The 20,444-nt window shown below is 43.4% G+C and overlaps 1 protein-coding gene across 3 annotated transcripts in view; it reads left to right on the top strand.

Moving 5' to 3' along the window:
* Positions 1 to 524: 524 nt before the first annotated feature.
* LOC109521503 (contactin-4-like) overlaps positions 525 to 20,444 on the top strand; it is an 85,587-nt gene continuing 65,667 nt past the window's right edge. For all 3 annotated transcript variants that reach the window (XM_019879337.1, XM_019879336.1, XM_019879335.1), the window contains exons 1-4: positions 525 to 894; positions 8,560 to 8,698; positions 15,879 to 16,011; positions 17,435 to 17,610. In XM_019879337.1, coding sequence (XP_019734896.1) covers positions 8,644 to 8,698; positions 15,879 to 16,011; positions 17,435 to 17,610 — 364 coding nt within the window. In that variant the 5' untranslated portion in view covers positions 525 to 894; positions 8,560 to 8,643. The remainder of the gene's footprint in view (positions 895 to 8,559; positions 8,699 to 15,878; positions 16,012 to 17,434; positions 17,611 to 20,444) is intronic.

Here is a 20,444-nt window from a genome sequence, read left to right as displayed (position 1 = left end):
ACCACCACGCAATGTGACAGTTTGTTTAAAAAAAAAAAAAGGCTCGCACTCAAGATAAAAAATACACAATTGAATGACTATGTTTCAATGCATAGTTCAAAAGACAGTCACTCTTTCTGAAAGTAGCATGACGTCGACTATGTGTTGCAATATTTGGAGACCTCAACAGCATGACATTCTGTACGCGCACCGTTTCAGAACAATGCTCAGTGTATTTGCTATTTGGAGACCTCAACAGCATGACATTCTGTACGCACACCCTGTTTCAGAACAATGCTCAGTGGATTTGGTTCACCTGTTAAAAGGAACCCAGAAAGCAGGAGAGAACAGTGCCTACACCCGGTAACTAGGTTTGGACCTCACCGTTTACCCTTCATATCAACGGCAGCGACAATTGTCAGGCAGCCCAAAAGTGGTCCATGAGCAACTCGCATCCCAGGATCAGCAGGGGGAGGGGAGTACGGGGGGTTGGAGGGTGAGAAAGAGGGGAGGGAGTCTGTTCCGCTTGGGTGACCGGCACATTGAGAGGCTGGTCCGGGGTGACTCAAGAGACAGGGCTCTCTCTCTTTTTCTCCGAGCCCACCGGCCGCCATCGCGCGCCCCGCTCCTGCCCGCTAGGAAGGGAGGTCGCGCCCCCCCGGCGCATTCAGGACAAGCGACACACTTCACTTTCCCCGGCTGTGAGGACGCTCGTAGAAACGGACGGAGAGGGGAGGCTGTGAGATGGAGACGCGCAGCGGTGCCGTCACACAGAGCCGCACCGCCCGTCAAACGTAGCGCACACGCAGAAGGAAGACGATCGGCGCACAGCGAAGTCACGCGGATCTTTGTGGCACGCGGCGGCGATGTCCGAGACGGATTAAGTCGAGGCTGCGCCAAATTGGCACCAAGCAGGTGGGTGAGACATTTTTCTCTCCGTTTTGGTCATCGTAGTCGTGTGTCGTCATCCGCTTGATTCGCATATGTTGTCATTCGAGGGAAAACAATGCGACCCAAAAGAGAGAGAACTCTTACAGACACGATTGCCTTGTCTGAATTCCACTTGCTGCTGATCTGATACATGCCCGTCCACTTTATTCAGAAACTGTCATGATGAAAGTTAAGGGAGGCGGGAGGGGAAAAGTAATCTGCCTCTAGTGCAGATGTTTAGTAATCCCTGCCAGTGGACCCTCCCTATTATAATCCCCGCAGTTTTTCAGATCCCGTTCCCGCCGATGTTGACCACCTATACTGCAACCGGTAGTTAGGATAGGGTGGGATTAAACAGGAGTGAATTGGAGCTCAGATATCAATCCTGTGCGGTGTGAGTTCACAGATGCCATCTATGCATCCCTGAAAAGCCGAGTGTTGACACACCCTCATTTAGTTTACACGGTTTGGGGTAGAACGCGCAATTTACGGGGGTGTGGTTCGGAACAGTATACACCGATTTAGGAACCGTGGCTCTTGACTCTTACAACTTGTAAAAACAGGCAACACCTTTTTGGACCCAGAAAAGCAGTTCCGCTGAAGTCGGTTTAAAATGCTCACTGAAAAATATGCTTTGGAAATGATGTTTTGAATGAGCCTGCACAGTAAAAGGAAATGTGTCTGCGATGCTTACCCTGTCTGGCCATGTGGCACACACCAGTAATTTGGGATAATGAGCCTACATTGTTTATTTGAAATAATCATGGCTGACAGACAAACCGCAGGAACGGCGCAATCTGTTGCGTCGACTCCCTGAATTGGAGCAGAAACAAATAACATCGTTTTCGAAGATTTCACTTTGAGCGTCACGACAAACATTATATTTGTGATATCAGACAATAAAACTCAAGGTTATGCTGATGTTTTCAAAGTGAAGACATGAAGCAGTCGACTGGTTTTTCTTCCATTTAAATTGTTGTGTGGGTGTGAGAGCTTTTTTTTCTTTTAATTTTAATTTTTTTATGTGCTCTGTGATTGGCGAGTCGCCAGTCCAGGGTGTACCACGCCTCTAGCCCAAAGTCAGTTGGGGTGGGCTCCAGCTCTCCCTTGACGCTAACAAGGACAAAAAGTAGAGAAAATGGATGGAGGGGGAATCAGAAGATTCTGAACTCCTTCAACGAGAACGCTGCATTGAGCAGAATAATTCTGGCAAGTGGAACAAGCACAGCATCGATCCGAAAACGGAGCTCAACTTAACAGAGCAGACGAAACACTGTGCGGAGCCTGAAAATGAGTGAGATGAGACGGAATCAACCGCAATTGCTCGCAGCCAATGAATCCACTTCATTTTACTTTGATTGCTTCAACACCTGCGTTGCCGCAGTTCCCATGACAAACTAACTTACTTACTTTGCCTGATTTCTCGATTTTAAACGCAACTTGGCTATTTGAGGTATTACTTGACTCAAGTTACTTTTTCAGGTGCATTCAGCAGCTGTCGACAACACATCATCAACATGAACAATTGTTGTTCAACAATTCCGAAGAGCAACAATTAATTACGTGCACATAACGGCACTTTGAACCATAAGTGCATACGTGTGAAATCTGCAGTCGAACCGATCAGGGTTGTCGAGAAAGTCTTTATTGTATGCCACGTGGGAGAGTGGGTGTTTATTTTTTTATTTTTTTTTTGTCTTGCGGGCCTTGCCACGCTCACCAATTTGCTAGCTGAAAACAGTTTTTCACCTGCGCTCCATAGCTTCCCTGATTAGCTGGAATTTGCAGCGGGCCATTCTTGTTAGCCCGAGGTGGAATCGAAACACTGGCCGGTAGGGAGGGAGAAAAACAGTCTGAAAAAATACACCGTATAACAAATATATGCGGCCATTTGGATTTGAAGAATGGCTTGACTCACCGAAGCGTATTAAAAAAAGGGGGGGGGGGGCAGGGAGGTTGAAACTTCCTGCCATTGAAAACCAACTGCTGTGATTTGTTATGCTTAAAGCACAGCTTGCCGTGTGAATTATCTTGTACTCTGTATCTGTTTTGAGAGGCAAACGATTCGGGTCATCCCATTGAGTAACGACAATTTTCCACCCATTTACCAAGTCCCATCGGCTCTGTAAATGCCCCATTTGTAAACCAATCTATTGCTTTAAGATGCTTTATGATGCTCAGCAACTTGCAGGCCTTTTGTTACAAAGCATTGCAGCGTCTCCACAGATTTTCTGAGCCTAGAATGCTTTTTTTTTTTTTTTTTTTTTTAATTCAAACATCTTTGCACACTGTACTGTATGTCCTTGTGACTAGCTTTAATTGAGTGCTTTATAAGATTCCCACAGCAACTCGCTTCAGAAGGGGGATTTGGGCTCTGGGACTGCTGCATTATTAATTTGACTGCTATAAGGTCTGCAAACATCTTCATTTTGCATAAAAACCCAATATATATATATATATATATCACAAGAACAGTTTCGTGGCCGCTTCTCACAATGTGCAACACATAACTTGATTTTGTTTTCTGTTGATTCTGGATCAGGGACGCACATGCATGTTCTCCCCAGCCCCCCCCCCCCATTCCACAGGCACGTTTTAATAACTTTGCCTTCATCAAGGCTGTAGAGACAAATGACTCCAAATAATAGAATGAATTTTCTTCCTTGTCTGAGAACTGCACAGATGCATTTCCTTGCTGAAGGCAAACTATTTTGCCCCCCAGAAACTTTCTGTCAAGCTTATTTAGCTCCATAATTCACAGAGGCATACATTTAGATTTTTTTTTTCAGTTTTATTTTAATTTTGAGGGTATGGAAATGTGCAGCCACGTGACGGCATGCTCCATAAAACATGTAAATCAGTATATCAAATTTGGAGAAACCCACAAATGAAAGCTCGAGGTAAAGTAAGTAACAAGCATCAGTGACCTGAGGATGTGAACAAAGCGGCTCTTAAAGATGAGTACGCAGGACTGGAAAGGCGCAGGACTGGAGACTTCAAAGTAGAAGGGTACCCAAGTGCGGTCCTTGAGAGCTCCCATCTAGCCGGTTTTAGATCTCTCCCTCCTCCTACACTCCCCATTCAGTTGGAGGAGGGAGGCATCTAAAATCGTCTATGGGGGGGGGCTCAAAGGACCGCACTTGGGCATCCCTGCTCTTGGTGAATTGGTGCGTGCAGAGGAGAGGACTGGTGTGTGGCATCGAAAGAAATAACTTCATATTTGTGATGAATGGGTAGCTTGGGCTGTGGCAGCATTGTAAGAATCCTGGAGGCTCGGCAGATGCACCACTGCAGTCAATGTGAGAGTGGGAATAGCACTGCATACGAGGAGTAAGTACATAATAAGACTTGGATTGATGAAGCCGACGCTCTGAAGATGTGAAGAACTGCAACTGGGACTCAGGGGACTGGAACACGGAAACACAGAGCAGTAGTCGTACATCGACTCACCTCCAACTACAGAAAAGTGGATGATTTCCCCGCAATATGGAAATACCCGACCTAAATATCTGACTGTATGTTACTCACAGATTAGTCATTTAAGGACATCGAGGTCACAGGCTCATGAACAAATGCTTGCAGAGGTTTTTTTTTTTTGTTCCTCCGTAGGACACGCGCAATGGATTCCTATGGATGACACCCCAGAGATTCGTAGTACTCCACCTCGCGCTGAAGGATGTATGGCAGTTTTGACAACAGAGAACTTAGACTCACACGTCAGAGTCTTCAATCAAACTTAGACGTCTTGGAATGTGGCGGAAAAAAAATGGAGAGGAACGTGGGAACTCCTCACCAGCACCACTGAGCTCAGACAAATTTGAACCCAAAACCTTTTGGCTGTCAATCTATTGAAATATTTGGTTTGACAAATAATTATCTGCAGTGGTGAATGCACACCAAATTGCAATCAGATGAGCCCCCGCCATTTTTTTTTTCAAGACCGCAGATCTTACCACTCACCACAGTTTCTCGGTGTTTTTATACTGCTGCGACAGGAGAATATTTATTTTCTCTCCTCACCGTCAAGCAAAGCACTTCATTTTCTGTATCACTTAAAATCCATATTATCCGGCTTTCACTTGGTGCGATGATTCACTTGGAATTTTGTTTGATCAACAACCGTATTTGTAGTGTCACTGCACCACAAAATATCTTTTTTTTTAATTTGATTAAATTTGTATTTAAAAGTAAAATATTCTTCATTCAGCATAGTGCTTTTTTTCCCCCACAATTCGAGAAGGAAAAAAAACCACACAAATAAAAAAAAAAAAAAACAACGATGACGAATCACAAAGAGCAGATTTCTTGCCATGGTGAAATGAGGTCATTTTCGGGTCGGTTCAGTTTCAAGCAGTGCGCCAGCCCTCATCCTGCCCCACATACTGCTGGGCCAATGACAAGTCTGGCATTTAAACGCCATTGTGGCGTTACCTGCTCCAGCTGTTTCTCTCCTCTGGCCCGTTTGTTCTCTAGTTTTAATACATTGCACACTCCCACATGGCTGGTGGCTGGCCGACCATTTTGCCAAAAATGGGTGTATCTGCACATGATCTTAAGATAACGCTGTTATCTTCTCTCTTCTAACACCGTTAGCTGAGGCTAAACTGTGCTTGCGCTTTTTGCCCTGAACATAATAGTACCATGTCGTCCAGCAGCTCTCCTGGCGGGGGGGGTGAACTCAGTGTTGGGGAGTATCATGTAAATGAGCTGGATAATTGTGATGTCATAATTCAGAACGGCTTACTTGCAGACCCATTTTTGGAAAAAAGACTTGACAATTTGTAATCAATCAATTAAAAATGTTTATTTTCCAAATGATGTGACCTTTCTTCTGCCTGTATACTGTACATATATATTTGAGATTTGGAATATCTCACTGCCATCAGAACTCAGGATTGATCTGTGGATGGCATCGCAGTGCCGGTTTCGCAATGGAAAGAGACATACTGTGCATGGAGCAACCTTTTGTCTGTTTACAGCTCAGTTTAACATCAGTTTTCCTAAGGGTTAGGATTTTGAGTGCAGACAAAAATCAATTGCCGCTTGCTGTTGGAGAGGTGCTCGTCTATATCTTGACTACTGTTGACCAAGCCGCTGAATCTCACCCAAGCGCAGCTCAAGGTTGAAATGCAGTTTTTTTGCCCCGCATCACTCTGACATCTCTCCTCGCACGTCTGTGTGGGGTCGACTTCTCTGTGTGGCAGGCAAAAAAAAACAGACACGGTAGAGCATAAATTGAATTGCCCCATTCAAATTAGTATGATATCAAGATATACATACTGTATCTACACATTAAAAAAATGAAATGAGCACGGCCTCAGCTAAGACCGACTTGTGGTGCTTCAGTTGCACTCCTAGTTCTAATGCGTCTACACTACCTGGTCAGTGACCTGCCCAAATCGTCTCCTGTTTTTGGGGAAGTTGAGTCTGGGCATTGGTATCTGTTTTTACATGTTGAGACTCAAAAATAATCAATGAAACTGACCATTCACATGATGATCTTTGAATACAATATCACATGGAAATATCAACACATTAAAAAAAAAAAAAAAAATTTGCATGACCCACTTTCATCGTAATATATCTGTGTACACATTCGTAGTGAGTAGGATCATTTGGTCAATGTCAAAAATAGCAAGAAAGTCAATACAGAGGTCCAAAATGGTTTTGTTTTTGTGATAAACTGCTTTTGGGTTGAGTGATATAGGCTGATTTTTAAAGGAAAAAAAAAAAACGTTCATTTATTTTGGATCGGTATATGTCTGCTACATGGACTGTTTTCAAATAGTCGCCTCTGCTCAATTATTTGTTGTGTCCCAATTGATTATGGTCTCACTTCAATTACAAGTTTCTTGTTTTTGTTTTTTTTACATCCATCCATCCATGCACTCATTATCCGGGTTGTGGGGTCATGGGAGCTGCTATTTGAGATTTTCGACTCTCCCTGGGCCCCTTCAACCAGCTTTTGTGACAGCAATGTCATTCCCAGGCCAGTCGAGCGAAATAGTCTCAGCAGCATGCTCTATCATCTCCGTGGAGCTCTTTCCTGTGAGACCTGCCCGGAACACCTCACCCGGAAGGCATCCGAATAAGATGCCCGAGCCACCTCATCTGGCTCCTCTGAACACGGGAGGAGCAGTGGCTCTACTCTAAGCCCCTCTGCGCTTCTCACCTTATCTCTAAGAGAGAGCCCAGGCGTCATGCAGCGGAAACTCATTTCGGCCGCTCGTATCTGTGATCTCGTTCATTCGGTCGCGACCCGCAGCTCGTGACCATTGGGTGAAGGCGAGAACGTAGATCAACCGGTAAATCGAGAGCCGGAGTGGACAGTAGTAGAACACAAGATAATGAGACGGAGCAGCAGTGCAGGTAATTGGACATGAATAAATACAAAGGTGATTGTTATATTCAATGCTGTTGTGAATGTGGAGCAAAGGCATGAATTCTAATTCCGTTTAATTAATTGTACATGGGCAAAATAGAGCAGAGATGTCTTTACAATTCAAATTTGAGGGAGGGAATTAATATTTTGAACGAAAGGATACAGACGAGTACGAACAAACACCTTACAGCGCAAGCCTCTTTGCAGTATGAGTATCCCATGTACCACCAATACCATCAGTACATTTCGTCTTTAAGAAGGTTTAGTAAAGTAAAATAGGTTGCTTCAAAATTCTAGAAAAGGGCCGAATTTGTTTCTCGTTTGCGTGCGATTTCCATTTGCCGTGGAACGTTGGAGCAGCAACTATTTGGAGTGAAATGGTTCAGAAATATTAAATAAAAGCACTTTCACACAGGCTTTGTGGAGCACCAACTGCGTACTTTATGTTGCCTGGAATAAAAAAACGGCCATCAAAGCAGCACTCGGCAAGATGCATGGACGAGTCAAATGAATCTTCTGCCTTTCACGCTCGTTCTCGAAATAGACGATTCAGAGCGGTTGAGGGTGAAAGTACCTTCTGCGGATTTTTAAGGAATGAGGAACGTGACCATTTTCTGTCGTCCAACATTAAATTTCCAATTTCATTTTGTTTGAATGTTGCCTACGTAAACATACAAGCATTCTGATGGGTTTTATTTGTTATTCCCATCTCGCCATGAAGGTTTCACTCAATGTTTTGTACTGACCGCATGTCCCAAATTAACGTCAGGTGGAAATGTTAAAAGGTTTTGTTCACTTACTGAAGAGTCATTATTATTCTTGGCCTAGAGCTCGCTGCTTTTATCAGACACACTTTAATATGCGTAAAAAAAAAAAAAAAATAGAAGAAAATGCTCTCTAGGAGTAAGTCCCAGCCCAGCACTATTGATGTAGCAAAGACTGACTCTGACAAGCCTCTTAATGATGCATGAAGATAAAAGGCATCTTTTCGAGAGGTGCATGGAGGTCTGAGCTGCAAGGTGCACAATACATAATTAATGTTTAATGGCACATTCAAATAATTTCTGGTCCTTTTACAATGTGCTTGACAGTGGTTAGTTTTGATCTCACACTCTGTGTTGGTGTTTTCTCCGGTCAATCGTATCACGGGGGGGGGGATCATCCATCATGAATTCGTGACGGATGTCACTTTCCAATTTATAGTTTAATCAATGCAATATGTTGTATATTGCCGTCTTGCTCATGACATCCGTCTATTTTGTGTACAGGTTGATACGGCAGAAACGTGCAAATAGGACTCCATATATATTTGTGGCTGCACGTGAGACCACCTTGACCCTTTAAAATTGAAGATGATGTTACTATGGAAACTCCTGGTCCTGCAGTCACTCATGGGGAGCCTGGCAGGTAAGGTATCTCATTGACAACTTTTGATGCACACCGACGCTGCCTTTGTGAATTGCAAGTCATGCTTTTGTGTATTTGGGTCAGCTGATAAGACTGAAGATGTAATTTCCATTTTTTGGGGCACCGATTTTGTGTAAGACACTCAGGGTGTATGCGGTCAAGATCGGAAACTTTCAAAATTGGCAACACAGCATGAATGCCATCCAAAATGGAATAACAGGAACAGTGACAGAAGTGCAATCAATCCACCCATTGTCTTGACCGCTTATCCTTATTTGGGTTGCGCGCGGGTTGAGCCTATCCCAGCTGACTTGGCACCAGAGGGAGGGGCAATACACAGACTGGTCACCAGCCATTTTGCAACTTGTGTGGACTGAAAATGATCTCACAGTTGCTCAAGGCTCAGGTAACGATCAATCATGACTCAGGTTCAGAAAGCAGGTGAGTCACCATTGGTTAGTGTGAGGTCATTTTCAGTCCACAACAAGTGGCAAAATGGCCGCCCCTTGAGCTGGCTAGAAATGGGTGGATTTTCTTGCTGAACTCATATTCCCCAAATGCAAAATGAATCAGAATGCAGTGTTTCGACGAGTGAAGCCGCACAAACACTATTTTAAAGAACATTTGGGGGTTAACTTCCCCTCATGCTAAAGAGCATTACTCAACATTACTCAGCACACCCATAGCTGGAATCTCGTGAGCCCATTTTACAAAACCAACTGCAACTCAGCCACAAACTTGCCCTGGGAATCTTGATGGAAAGCAAACACCAAGTCATTTTCACGGGATATTTGTCAGTAGAGTTTACCTAAAATATTCAGGCACTGATGAGAATCGAGGACTGTCTATGATATGTGGTAGAGAACAAAAGCGATGAAGATTGCTCCTGGACTCAATTTCGGTATCCTCCCCGACATTTAATTAGACCGAGATTTCATGGAAATGGCTCTGTGAGCAGCGTAGCAGATTTAAACACTGGCTGGGAGAGCACTAATGATGAGAAAGACATAGTGGATAGCCGGCCGAGGCAGTTGTGCGGCCGTTTAGCCGTGTGTCACTCCAACACTGGACACGCTGAGCGAGTCACAGTCTGCCTTTAGCAGGGGAAAAGTGGACACCAATGCGAGCCTACCGTCATCACAAATAAGAAAAGAAGACAAACTGCTGAGGTCATGGCAGAGGTTTCATGTAAATACAATCAAGGAGGAAACATTGTCACAAATGATACATTTAAAAAGTTCATTGAGGTCATGATAATCTTGTCATTGTGGATATACAGGACATGTGTGTAGCCTCACACAACAGCAACGCTACTGAATTTTGCTCGAAGTGCAATCAAAAACGATGCGCTCATGATGTGTGTCTGCATCACTACCCACGAAGGGCGTTTCTTAGGTCGACGTTCATGTCAGATGGCCTGATATGTCAAGGTCTCTTCTCATGGCGCTGCCCTGAGCTCTCCAGGCCAGTTCACACTGACAGGATGTCATTCCACTGGGTGAGCAGCCTGGAGTGAGCCTGCAAGTGTCAGGTCACCTGACAGTCACCAGTCGGACAGACCCCTTGGCCACAATGCCGCAAGGCTTTGAAGTAGCAACACCTCCAAACCGGGCCCATCTGTCCCACTAAGTACTGAGTGTAAATACGCAGTAAAGGTCGGGATGGAAATCTATAAGCTATTCTTTTCCACTGCAAGAGGCCATTTCTCCTTCCTGAAATCCACCATCACCTCCTTGGTCTTCTTCACAAAGGTTGTCATCTTTGCACCAGATGTTCTCCCTCCCTTTCTCCTCAGACTCATTGTTGTTGGTGATATGTGTGATGTGTCGGTCATCACGATATGACACCTCCAGAATTTCGCACAGCAGTCACAGGTCAATAGTGTGAACAGCAGGGGGCTCGGCACATAGCCTTGAAGAAGCCAGTGCAGGTGGTAATGGAGGATGAGACTGTGTTGTGGATCCGGATAGTCTGTGGTCTGTTGTTCAGAAAGTCAAGGGCCCGGTTCCCCAGTAAAGGAATTTCAGACCAGGTTCTGTGTGGTGATGGTGTTGAAGGCAGAGAAGAAATCGAGGAAGAGTAGGTGGACATACTGGAGGAGTTCCTGCTTTCCAGGTGGGTGAAGGCAGTATATCTCACTAATGAGATGGAATCATTCTTCCCGTAGGCCTACTGGTGAGGGTCCGCAGTGATGTCGATTGAGTTTTTGATCTATGCTGTGGAGGTCTTGGGTACGGGGATGATGAAGGCAGCCTGTAGGCAGGTTGGGACAGATGCTAGTTGGAGCGTGATTAAAAAGTCTGTTAACATCTCAGTCAACTCGTGGCCACAGTCCCTCAGTGAGCGCCTCAGGATAATGTCAGGGCGTGCGATTTTTCAGGGGTTAATCCACTGCAGGGTTCTCCTCATGTCTGCTGGGAATAAGCTGAGTGGCGTGTCATCGGGTGGTCGTGTTAGTCTGACGTAGGGTGTCTTGCGAAGCGAGCAAGGACCTGGTTGATCTTGATAGCGATCACTATCAAGTTACACCATTCGATACATTTTGCCCATGTTGCTCACCACTATGCAGAAACATTTTTTGCATTTATCATATCATGTAATGGTCAATACAACGATGATGACATCAATGGTGTCATAATTTCATCAAACGGTTTTATGACAGTGTTTTATTCCTATGATGGTGATGGAAGTCGAACCTACATTGAGACTGTAGTAAAGCCCTAAGGTCAATGAACATTTGCAAAAAAGCACTTTTAGGCCATTCAAAAAAAAACAAAAACGATCAAATAAAAACAAAACGTGAGTCCGGCCGTAACTGAGTATTCTTGCATCGTTGTGCAAACAGGTTCATTTGTTTCACGGTAACGTGGCACGTCGCTGCTACTGCAAACTAAGAATTGCCCTTGCTGTCAAATATCAATTGAGCATTTTTTGCTACTCATGAAATACCAGCATAAAACATATCATTCATTCCACTCTTCAGCATCTGAACACTTTTCTCCACATCTTATTTTAATACTTTCACTTCGAGTTGAAATCTGCTTGGTGGCAGCATAAGTAAGAGCTCGGGTTTAGTTGCTCAAATTGAAGAGCATGTCTGGACATCTTAAGGTGCACTCACCTGTTCTTCCTCAGGAGAAGCAATTATGTCAGGGAGAGTGGGGGCTAAGAGACATCCCCAGATGGGCTTCTAGTCGAGCCCCAGCTAATTGGCAGTGTTACGGATTCGAAGCAGGTTCAGGAGAAAGACCTCGCCGCTTGCTTTTCCAACGGCCCCACATCTTTGTCTTTGTTTTGCTTTGTCAACACCTCCCTTTCATATGCATATGGGAAAAAACATGTTTTATTCATCGCTTCTCGAAATCAAATCAGTCGAAAATACCTTGTTGTTGTGCACGAGCAGCACACGCAGTCATGTACATGCGCGTATGTCGTCTGAAATTTCAAGCTCCTTTTGTGACGCTGCCCCTCTCCGTCCCACTCCCTTTGCCACATCCAAGAAATCAATCATTAATTTGAATAACAGGCTATGTGTGCACATGAACCAGGATTGTACGTACAAAACACATTTATGAAACTGTTTGAATTCATATATCTAGACAGTCAAGGAGAGGACGGGTGGAATCTTAAACTAAATTTTTCTTTTTTTAAATCAGAGCAGTGGCTCCATATTCAGTATTACGTTCAAGTTTAAATTCACTGTAAAATGGCGTCATTCCATTTTAGTAATGGGGATGATAAATCTGTCCATCCAGCTTTCCATATATCCCTTGTCCCTCATATGCTTTGTAGGTGAACTGGAGTCCAAGTTTTGATCAGTGGTACGGTACATTGTGAACTGGTTGCCAGTCAATCACAAGGCAATCATGGCGCTGCGACATTCATCTTGTCTTTTTATTTATTGAATTTGGTTTAAGGTTTCTTTTTTTTCCCAGAAAATTGTCTTTTTTTTTTTTTTTTTTTTAGTGAAGAGAAAATCTTTGACCTAGTTGACAGTTTCGGCTGTCACTTCACCCTTCATCGGAGCAGTCAATGCGTCCTTGTGACGTATCTTAACAACAGCTGACCGGCTCGTGAAACCTTCAAAATAAGGCTGTTGACTAAAAATGATCTCACAGTTGCTCAGGGCTCAGGTAACAAACAATCGCAGCACAAGTGGCAAAATGGCCGCCCCCTGAGATGGAAAAAAAAAACTGGTGGATTTTACTGCTTAACTCATATTCATATTAATTAGAATGCCATATTTAGACGAGTAGGGCTGCATTGAACTTATTGTACAGAAAATGTTGGCGGATGATTTTCTCTTCCAAAGAGAGATACTATTCCATTATTACCTGGCTTCACACCTGTGCTAAAGTCTCACCTTGTCGCCAGGTGTGTTGCATCAGTGGTGTTGCATCAGATGTGCTCAGACTCGTATACGTGTTTGTCGCATGTCTGGGGAGTTTGTTGGAGAGACAAAATAACAAGGTGATGTTCAAAAGTATTGTAATTAGAGGATGATGAAGCAATCAACTACCGTTTATTTCTGTCCTAACTTGACTCCTCACATATATTGCATGAGTGAACCCTTAACACTGGTTCCATGATGGCTCTGCAATCTGTACAGGAAGGCTTGTCAATAATGGACACTTCATATACAGCATGCACAATAATGTTAGCAGAAGAAAACTGGTAGTGGGTGAGTCATTACTTTTCCAAACAGACAGATGGCTGAAGGTCCTGAATCACTTTTTTTTTCCCTTTAATAATATTTGATCTTGTTTTACTGCTAATAGATCATTTGTGTTGGAAACACCAAAGGACGCCCTTTTTAAAGGCAGTCCCTTTGGTCAAAATTGCCATCCACATGAGACAGTTGGATTTCTCATGAATATGCAAATTAGCTTTGCTGCAATTGGATTACTGTTCTGCTCAATATGAATACATGGAGCAGTTCGGGACAAATGTAATTCAAGATTAGCTCTTAAACTTACGACTAAATTTACACGAGTGGGTTTCTTGTTCTTATACACTAAAACAGCTGTCACACGCACTGCTCTCATACACCCTACTGGAAGCATTCTCATTCACTACTGTAACACCCTCATAAACACGAGTGAAAACACTTTCAAAGACACGAGTGAAACGTTCTCAAACACACGACTACGAGCTTGTATCTAAATTTGACGCGCTCTCTCTCATGACGACACGCTGGCTACATTTTGACGTCTCTCTGCCATTTCCCTCCGGACAGTCATCGAGCATGATGTAATATTCATGTTGTATAATAGCAAAACATTGTAACTTGCCATTCATCAGAAGAAAGCATGCATCAAATGAACCCTTGAATACACTTCTATGCAAGTATTGGGCCCAAAAATCAGCCTGGGAATATTCTCGACAAGGGTGGGAGGTGTGATGTGTGTACAGCAGCCGTCACGCGGCAAAATGTATTCGTCGATGAGGGGTGGGGGGGCGGGGCTTTGCGGACAGCATCCGTTTTTGTCAATGGGAGGAGGGTTGGAAGGTTCGACCTGGGTACCCGTCAGTCGTCATCAGTCCGAAATTTTTTTCGTCAGTCCGTCACGTTATTTTCGTCGGTAAATTTCACTGGTCCGCCAGTGCGTCATACAGTCTGTCAGTCTGCCTACCCCCACAAAAAAATGCCTGCCCAAACACAAACATAAGTGACATCCATTTCACAGATACTGGTGGCTGCCTGTAGCTAACTCTTTTAACTCCTGAAACGCCCAAAAGCTTTAATTTAATTACATTTAAAATGGCCAGAATCCAGCTCTGCGTTGTGGTCATGGGGAAAATCCAATCCAAGTAGCTTGCACACCTACTTCTGTCTTTAAATGCTTGTCTTCTGCTTCTGCTTCTTTTTTTTCTCGGCAGATTACAGCTCTTTGCTGCACAGCACCCCCTGCTGTACAGAAAGAGCAAAACGTTTCCCTATTTAGTCAATGGAAGCAAATCTGCTCGTATTCAATTCAGCCCCGCGAAGAAGCACACGAGACAGTCTTGAATTTCAATAATTTCACCAAAATGTAACAGAAAACGGCAACCATAAAGATTTATATGCAAATACATGCACATACATAAAATATTAGACTCAACCAAAGGTCATAGAATTGTGTTTTCATCGCAAAGTGCACTACCGGACAGCAACAAATAGCTGTGGATGATACCTGTCCCTGAGAATGGCAATAAATTCAATTCAGATTCATACTCTGAGGATGTTTTAAATCAGAATGAGCCTCAAATGTTAAATGAAGCCCCCGCCAGCGCATATGCACGGTGCCGTGCATCAACATGAATAAAGAAATTGGACGGAATGAATTAAAATTAAATGAAATGCAAGAAAGTCCCAAAGCTATTGAAGCGAAGGATGTATAGCTCAAAGCTTTCTTTTTATTCCCTTGCACAGTGTTCACCATGTTTGAGAGAAAAAAAAAAAAAACAAGATAAGTAGCAATATATTCCCTATGGTGTTAACCTGTTGAGTTGAGCTCACTTTGTTCCTCCTCAGAGGAACCTGCAAATGAGCAATGTTTTTACAGTGAGGGAAAAAAAGGATCAGCCCGTCGCAAGTGCGCGTGGTCCATTGGGAAGCCTGGTTGAGGTACCTGAGTGGGTGCGGGGTGGAGGGCTGCCCTACTCTGACCTACTTTCTACCATGACAATCAAGTCGGCTCGTACATATCTCTCTCTCTCTCTCTCTCTCTCTCTCTCTCTCTCTCTCTCTCTCTCGCTCTCTCTCTCTCTCTCTCTCTATATATATATATAACTCAATAACAACTCACCCTAGTTATATGAAGCATTAATTTTAAATGCAGTGCTGATCATTGTACTTATTTCCGAAAGTTGTAGCACCTGTAGATACATCTTAGAACAAATCAGACTTGAGAGACTTTCCATCTCATTTGTTGTAGCAATCACAGAGGTTAACATGCCACGACACGCTATAAAAAAATGTCACTTCACTTGGTCAGGAGAAGGAGAAATGCCGTATATTTGACAGTTTCTTTCAGGGATCATATGAACATAAGATTGGGTTTTGTCGGTGGCAAGGGTTTGCTTTCTGGAGATTCCATTGGCAATAAAAGAACATGGTCTTGAAAGTCGAAAGAAAGAAACATCAGAAACCTGTTTGTAACCATTTGTGTTTATAATACGATGCCTTTTTGTCTCTCAGTGCGCACCGTCCTCCAGAGTCCGGTCTTCACCAAACAGCCTGGTAGCATCGTGTACCCTGTGGAATCGATGGAGAAGAGCAGAGAGGTGGTTTTCAGCTGTGAAGCTCAGGCAAGCCCACCTCCAGTGTATCGGTGAGTGGCAGTGAAGTACTAAGCACTGTGGATGCTCGGGCCGATCGCATGGTTATGATGCCCCCTGGAAAAAAAACCCAAAAAACAAAAACGTAGTTCCAGGGATGGAATGACCATCTCTGATAACTTGGTCATTGACAAATGAATAATATCACTTATATATGTTTCTTGGCCAATAACTTAGCATGGGTATATGTCTTTGCACTCTCAGCAGGCTACTTAATGGCATCGAGTGGATATAGTTGTTTGGTCCAAGTACCAATTTTTCTCTTACCACAGCCAGTTCAGATGATATTTGTACATGTCAACTATTTCTGGTCCAGCTTGACGTCCGAGCCCGTCAAAGCGGTTGTCACAGCGAAAACATGAACAGCCAGCATGAGCGAAACAATTCATGGCACTAAACGATAAAATTAAAAGTGAAGTCAAAAAACGGTTCATGACAAAATAAGCGCAAATGACAAAAGTTGATTTGATCTGTTTTATGACTAGCTTTGAAAGATTCAAATGATGTAGTAAATCGAGAACGTTGGACGGAGGGTGGGGGGGGGCAAAAAAATATTCGTCATTTTTCTTTCTTTGATTGATACAAATGAAGGCATGAGGCTCAACAAAATGAACAGCCTGCCCATCATTTAAAGCCTCATAAGCCAGATGGTGTTGTATTTATGCCACTGTGTGCACGGTCTGTTGCATGATGACATAAAGCATGTGCCTTAAAGTGGAGCTGCTGTTGTTGCCTGCTTGCCTGCATTAATCACTGTAAATAGTTATTAAATAACGCACTTAACACCGGTTGACATATTCATAATATGTTGCAAGGCAGTTCCAGGACCCGTGTAAATTATTTCTTTCCTTCACTGCTTTGAAGTGGAATCTTTGATGTCATTGACAAAAACTAGTGTGTCAGATGTAACGTATGTGGATGAATACATTGAAAAGAGCGTGCAGACAAAAATGATCAGCCTTACGTTTGTTGGTTTGTGCAGACAATGCCCCATGATTGACAGGGGCCCGACAAAAGAGTGTTTTCAATTTGTGACATTGAAAGGCCTGAAGTGATATTTTCATCACCAAATTCCTGTCGGTGCGCCCTTGTAAGGACACACAGCGGCGGGGATCTTCATGCAATATTCCACGCTTCACAGTGAAAATAAATCGAGAATAATTCCATCAATCCAAAATGTGTCCATTTTTCATTCTGATCGATATCCAATACTCATTTTTGTTTTGTTTTTTTTTTCCCTTGGCCGTCATTACTGAGCCATGGGACGCATGTTGCAAATTATGGTCCATCATATACGCTGATAATCCTTACTAATATGAAATTTGGAAAGGCTTGTTGTGGTTCAGACAAACAGCATTTGATGAATACATGTGATGAAGTTAATGTCATTTTTTTTTTTGCATTTTCTTTTTTTAGATGGAAACTTAATGGCACAGAACTCAACCCCAAATCTGGATCTCACTTCAGTTTATCTGGAGGCAACCTCAGAATCAGCCATCTGAACAAAGACCAAGATGCCGGAACCTATCAGTGCCTCGCCTCCAACGCTTTCGGGACCATCGTCAGTCGAGAGGCCAGTCTAAAATTTGCATGTGAGTCTCAAACGCTGGTTTCTGAGCACCCAATCGACAAGAAATACAGCCAACCGTACCGTCCTCAAAGTGGGTTCGCATCAACATTGAAATCGTTTGACGCATTCCTTCTTCTTGTGTTTCCTGGATTGAACCCAACGATGAGCACCACATGGCCATCCAAAAACCAGTCGAAATAAATCCGTCTACTCAACTAGAGCGGGGCAGTGACAAACATAAAGATGTGTGTGGGTGTGTGTGTAAAATGAGATGTTGGACATTTGGGACCTTTTGCTTCATGAACGTATTCTATGCAATCGTGACAAATATGGTGTGTTGAATTTAATCAATGTTAATGTGTTGCCTGCCTCCACAAAATAAAATCAACTAGATCCAGATACTTTTTTTTTAAGTAGATGTACTAGAAAATATATTCAGTATATCAAAAGTATGGTGGTGAGATTCAGAAGGCTACAAGTACATTTTATTCTAAGTTATCGACGGATTTTGGAGCAATACCGTATGATAACAGTTGGGTACAATTCCTTGGTATTGGCATCATTTGATAAGAGTTAACCCAGGGGGGCCCAAGTCTGCTCCTGGAGAGCCTCCATCCAGCCTGTTTTATATTTCTCCCTCCTCCAACACACCTAATTCAATTGATCGTGATCCGATCCGGCTTCTGCAAAGTTTGCTGATGAGCTGATCATTTGAATCAGGCGAGTTGGAGGAGCGAGACGTCTCAAACACGCTGGATGGGGAATCTCCAGCACCGGACTTGGACCTTAATTTTGCAGCAGAGCTTTTGTGACACCTTTAACCTTGTTTATCACATTTAGTGACAGCAAAAATAAATAAATAAATAAATATTATTATTATTATTTTAAAAAGGCTTCTTAAAAATAATGGGCCAGTTGGAAATGTCCATTTACTGACCCATCTGCCAATCCGAGAATCTACTTTCCACTGCATGAATCTGCAACTTTCCATTTGTATGAGTTAGTGGCGTAGCACTTTACATAATCAGCCACTGCGATCAATTGACATACTAATCAAGGGCAGCAAGTATCGAGCGGGGAGCGCCCATCAGTTATCCGAGCCTCAGGAGGTAGACGGCCACAACCCTTGTGAGTAGCATCATCCATCAAAAGTTGGTGGCACGGAGAAGAAGAGGGCAAAGTATTTGGAAGCTGGCCAATTTCAAAGAATCACCTTGGAGCCTGCGCGCTGCACGTGGAATATCATTGTCTGTTGCTGAAGAAAAAAATAACGTTTTACACACACGCCGCATTTGACTCTTTCACACAATTGACGGCAGAGCAATTTCACACAGTCCGGTCATGATGGTCGCTTCCCTGACCGGGTTGAAGTTTTGTTTGGTCCGTCAGTATTCCTTTTGAAATAAAGCGGCGTTCCCAAAACATTCGCGGCTTGAATGAAACCTCTCCTGGTACGGTGCTGTGAAAATAGCTTTTGACTTCACACCATGAAGGCCTTTTGCAACAATTAGTCACCAGCAACAAGATTAAGACTGCTCTGATGTCTAATTAAAGGGGGATGCCTCACAGCCTGACCCAAAGGACTATTTTAGAAGGCAGAGCATGCGCTTCCAAAAGCACTTTGCTCTCCTGAATACGCAAGTTATGCTCAAAGTAACTCATCTGCATCGCATGAGGAATCGCATAGTACGCTCCGAAACCACACCGTTAAAAAAACAAAATGAACACGTTTTGTTTTTTTCCTTCTTCACAAACCCGCCGAGAGAGAAAATGGACTTTGTTCATGTCGCTATTTTGGATAGATGTTGTATTTTGAGGGCAAGACACACCCCTCAAGATTCAAGATGAAATCCTCTTGAACTTGTCTCATCAGACAAATGACAATCAAAGAATGATGCAACGTCATTGTACCACAGTGGTTCTTAGAATAATCATCATCGAGAACTGGATGACGACCGCTTATCCTGAACAGGGTCGCACGGCGCCGCTGGAGCCTATCCCAGCTGACGGTGGACGGAAGGTCGATGACACCCTCAGTCCATCCGAACGGATTTTTCCGCATGAGGGTCACGCGCCAAAGTTAGAGAAAGTTTTCAAAATCTTCTTCAGGGAGTGAATCATCGAAACACTTGATTGTAATCTATGTCGTCGACCGTTTTGAACACTCACTTGTGTCCTGGTCCACGTTATCTTTTTTTCTTTTTTTCAATGGAAGCTAATTGTGAATGATTCTTATTCTGGATAAATGCTCAAAGGCTTTCTGTAGTTTAACAACTGTGCAATTGGTCATCCGTTTATAAGTGCCTATTTTCTCTTTTTGTATTCATATTTGCTCTTTATACAAGCAAAAATAATCACGTTTAGTTCAGCGGAATACCTGATTATTCCATGCAGTATTCAAGAGCTTATTCTCGGTCTAAAATATTCGATCGCTGCAGCCCTACGTTTAACGCCCCTGTTACGTTGTCATATTTTTTAATCAAATCCGTGCTTCGAGCCCCTGGGAGTAACCGGCAAAGAAAGAATAGGTCCTCCAAATTAAAAACGTGCTCCTGAAATGAAGTTCTTGAAATATTTCGAGCCTTGTATCATCTCCAGGGAGGAGTGCTTTTGCGTTTTTTTTTTCCCTCTCTTTACTATAAAGGATGACATGACACGGTCGTGTATTAGCGGCTGCCCTTTAAATTATCCGCCTGAATGTTCTGCTTTCAGTCATGCGCTGCAGTTAATTAAAGTAAACCAAGGAAAATAATGAAGACACATGACACTGGCCCATACGTGTCCGCCGTGCCTCTGACTACGAAGCTGAAGGCTGCTAAGGTCAGAGCCCGACAATTGATGCAACTGTCATGCGCT

The sequence above is a fragment of the Hippocampus comes genome, unplaced genomic scaffold, assembly GCF_001891065.2.
Source record: "Hippocampus comes isolate QL1 unplaced genomic scaffold, H_comes_QL1_v1.1 scaffold44, whole genome shotgun sequence".
NCBI classification, from domain to species: Eukaryota; Metazoa; Chordata; class Actinopteri; order Syngnathiformes; family Syngnathidae; genus Hippocampus; species Hippocampus comes.
Note: the sequence above shows the minus strand (reverse complement) of the source record. Positions and strands in the feature narration are given on the sequence as shown.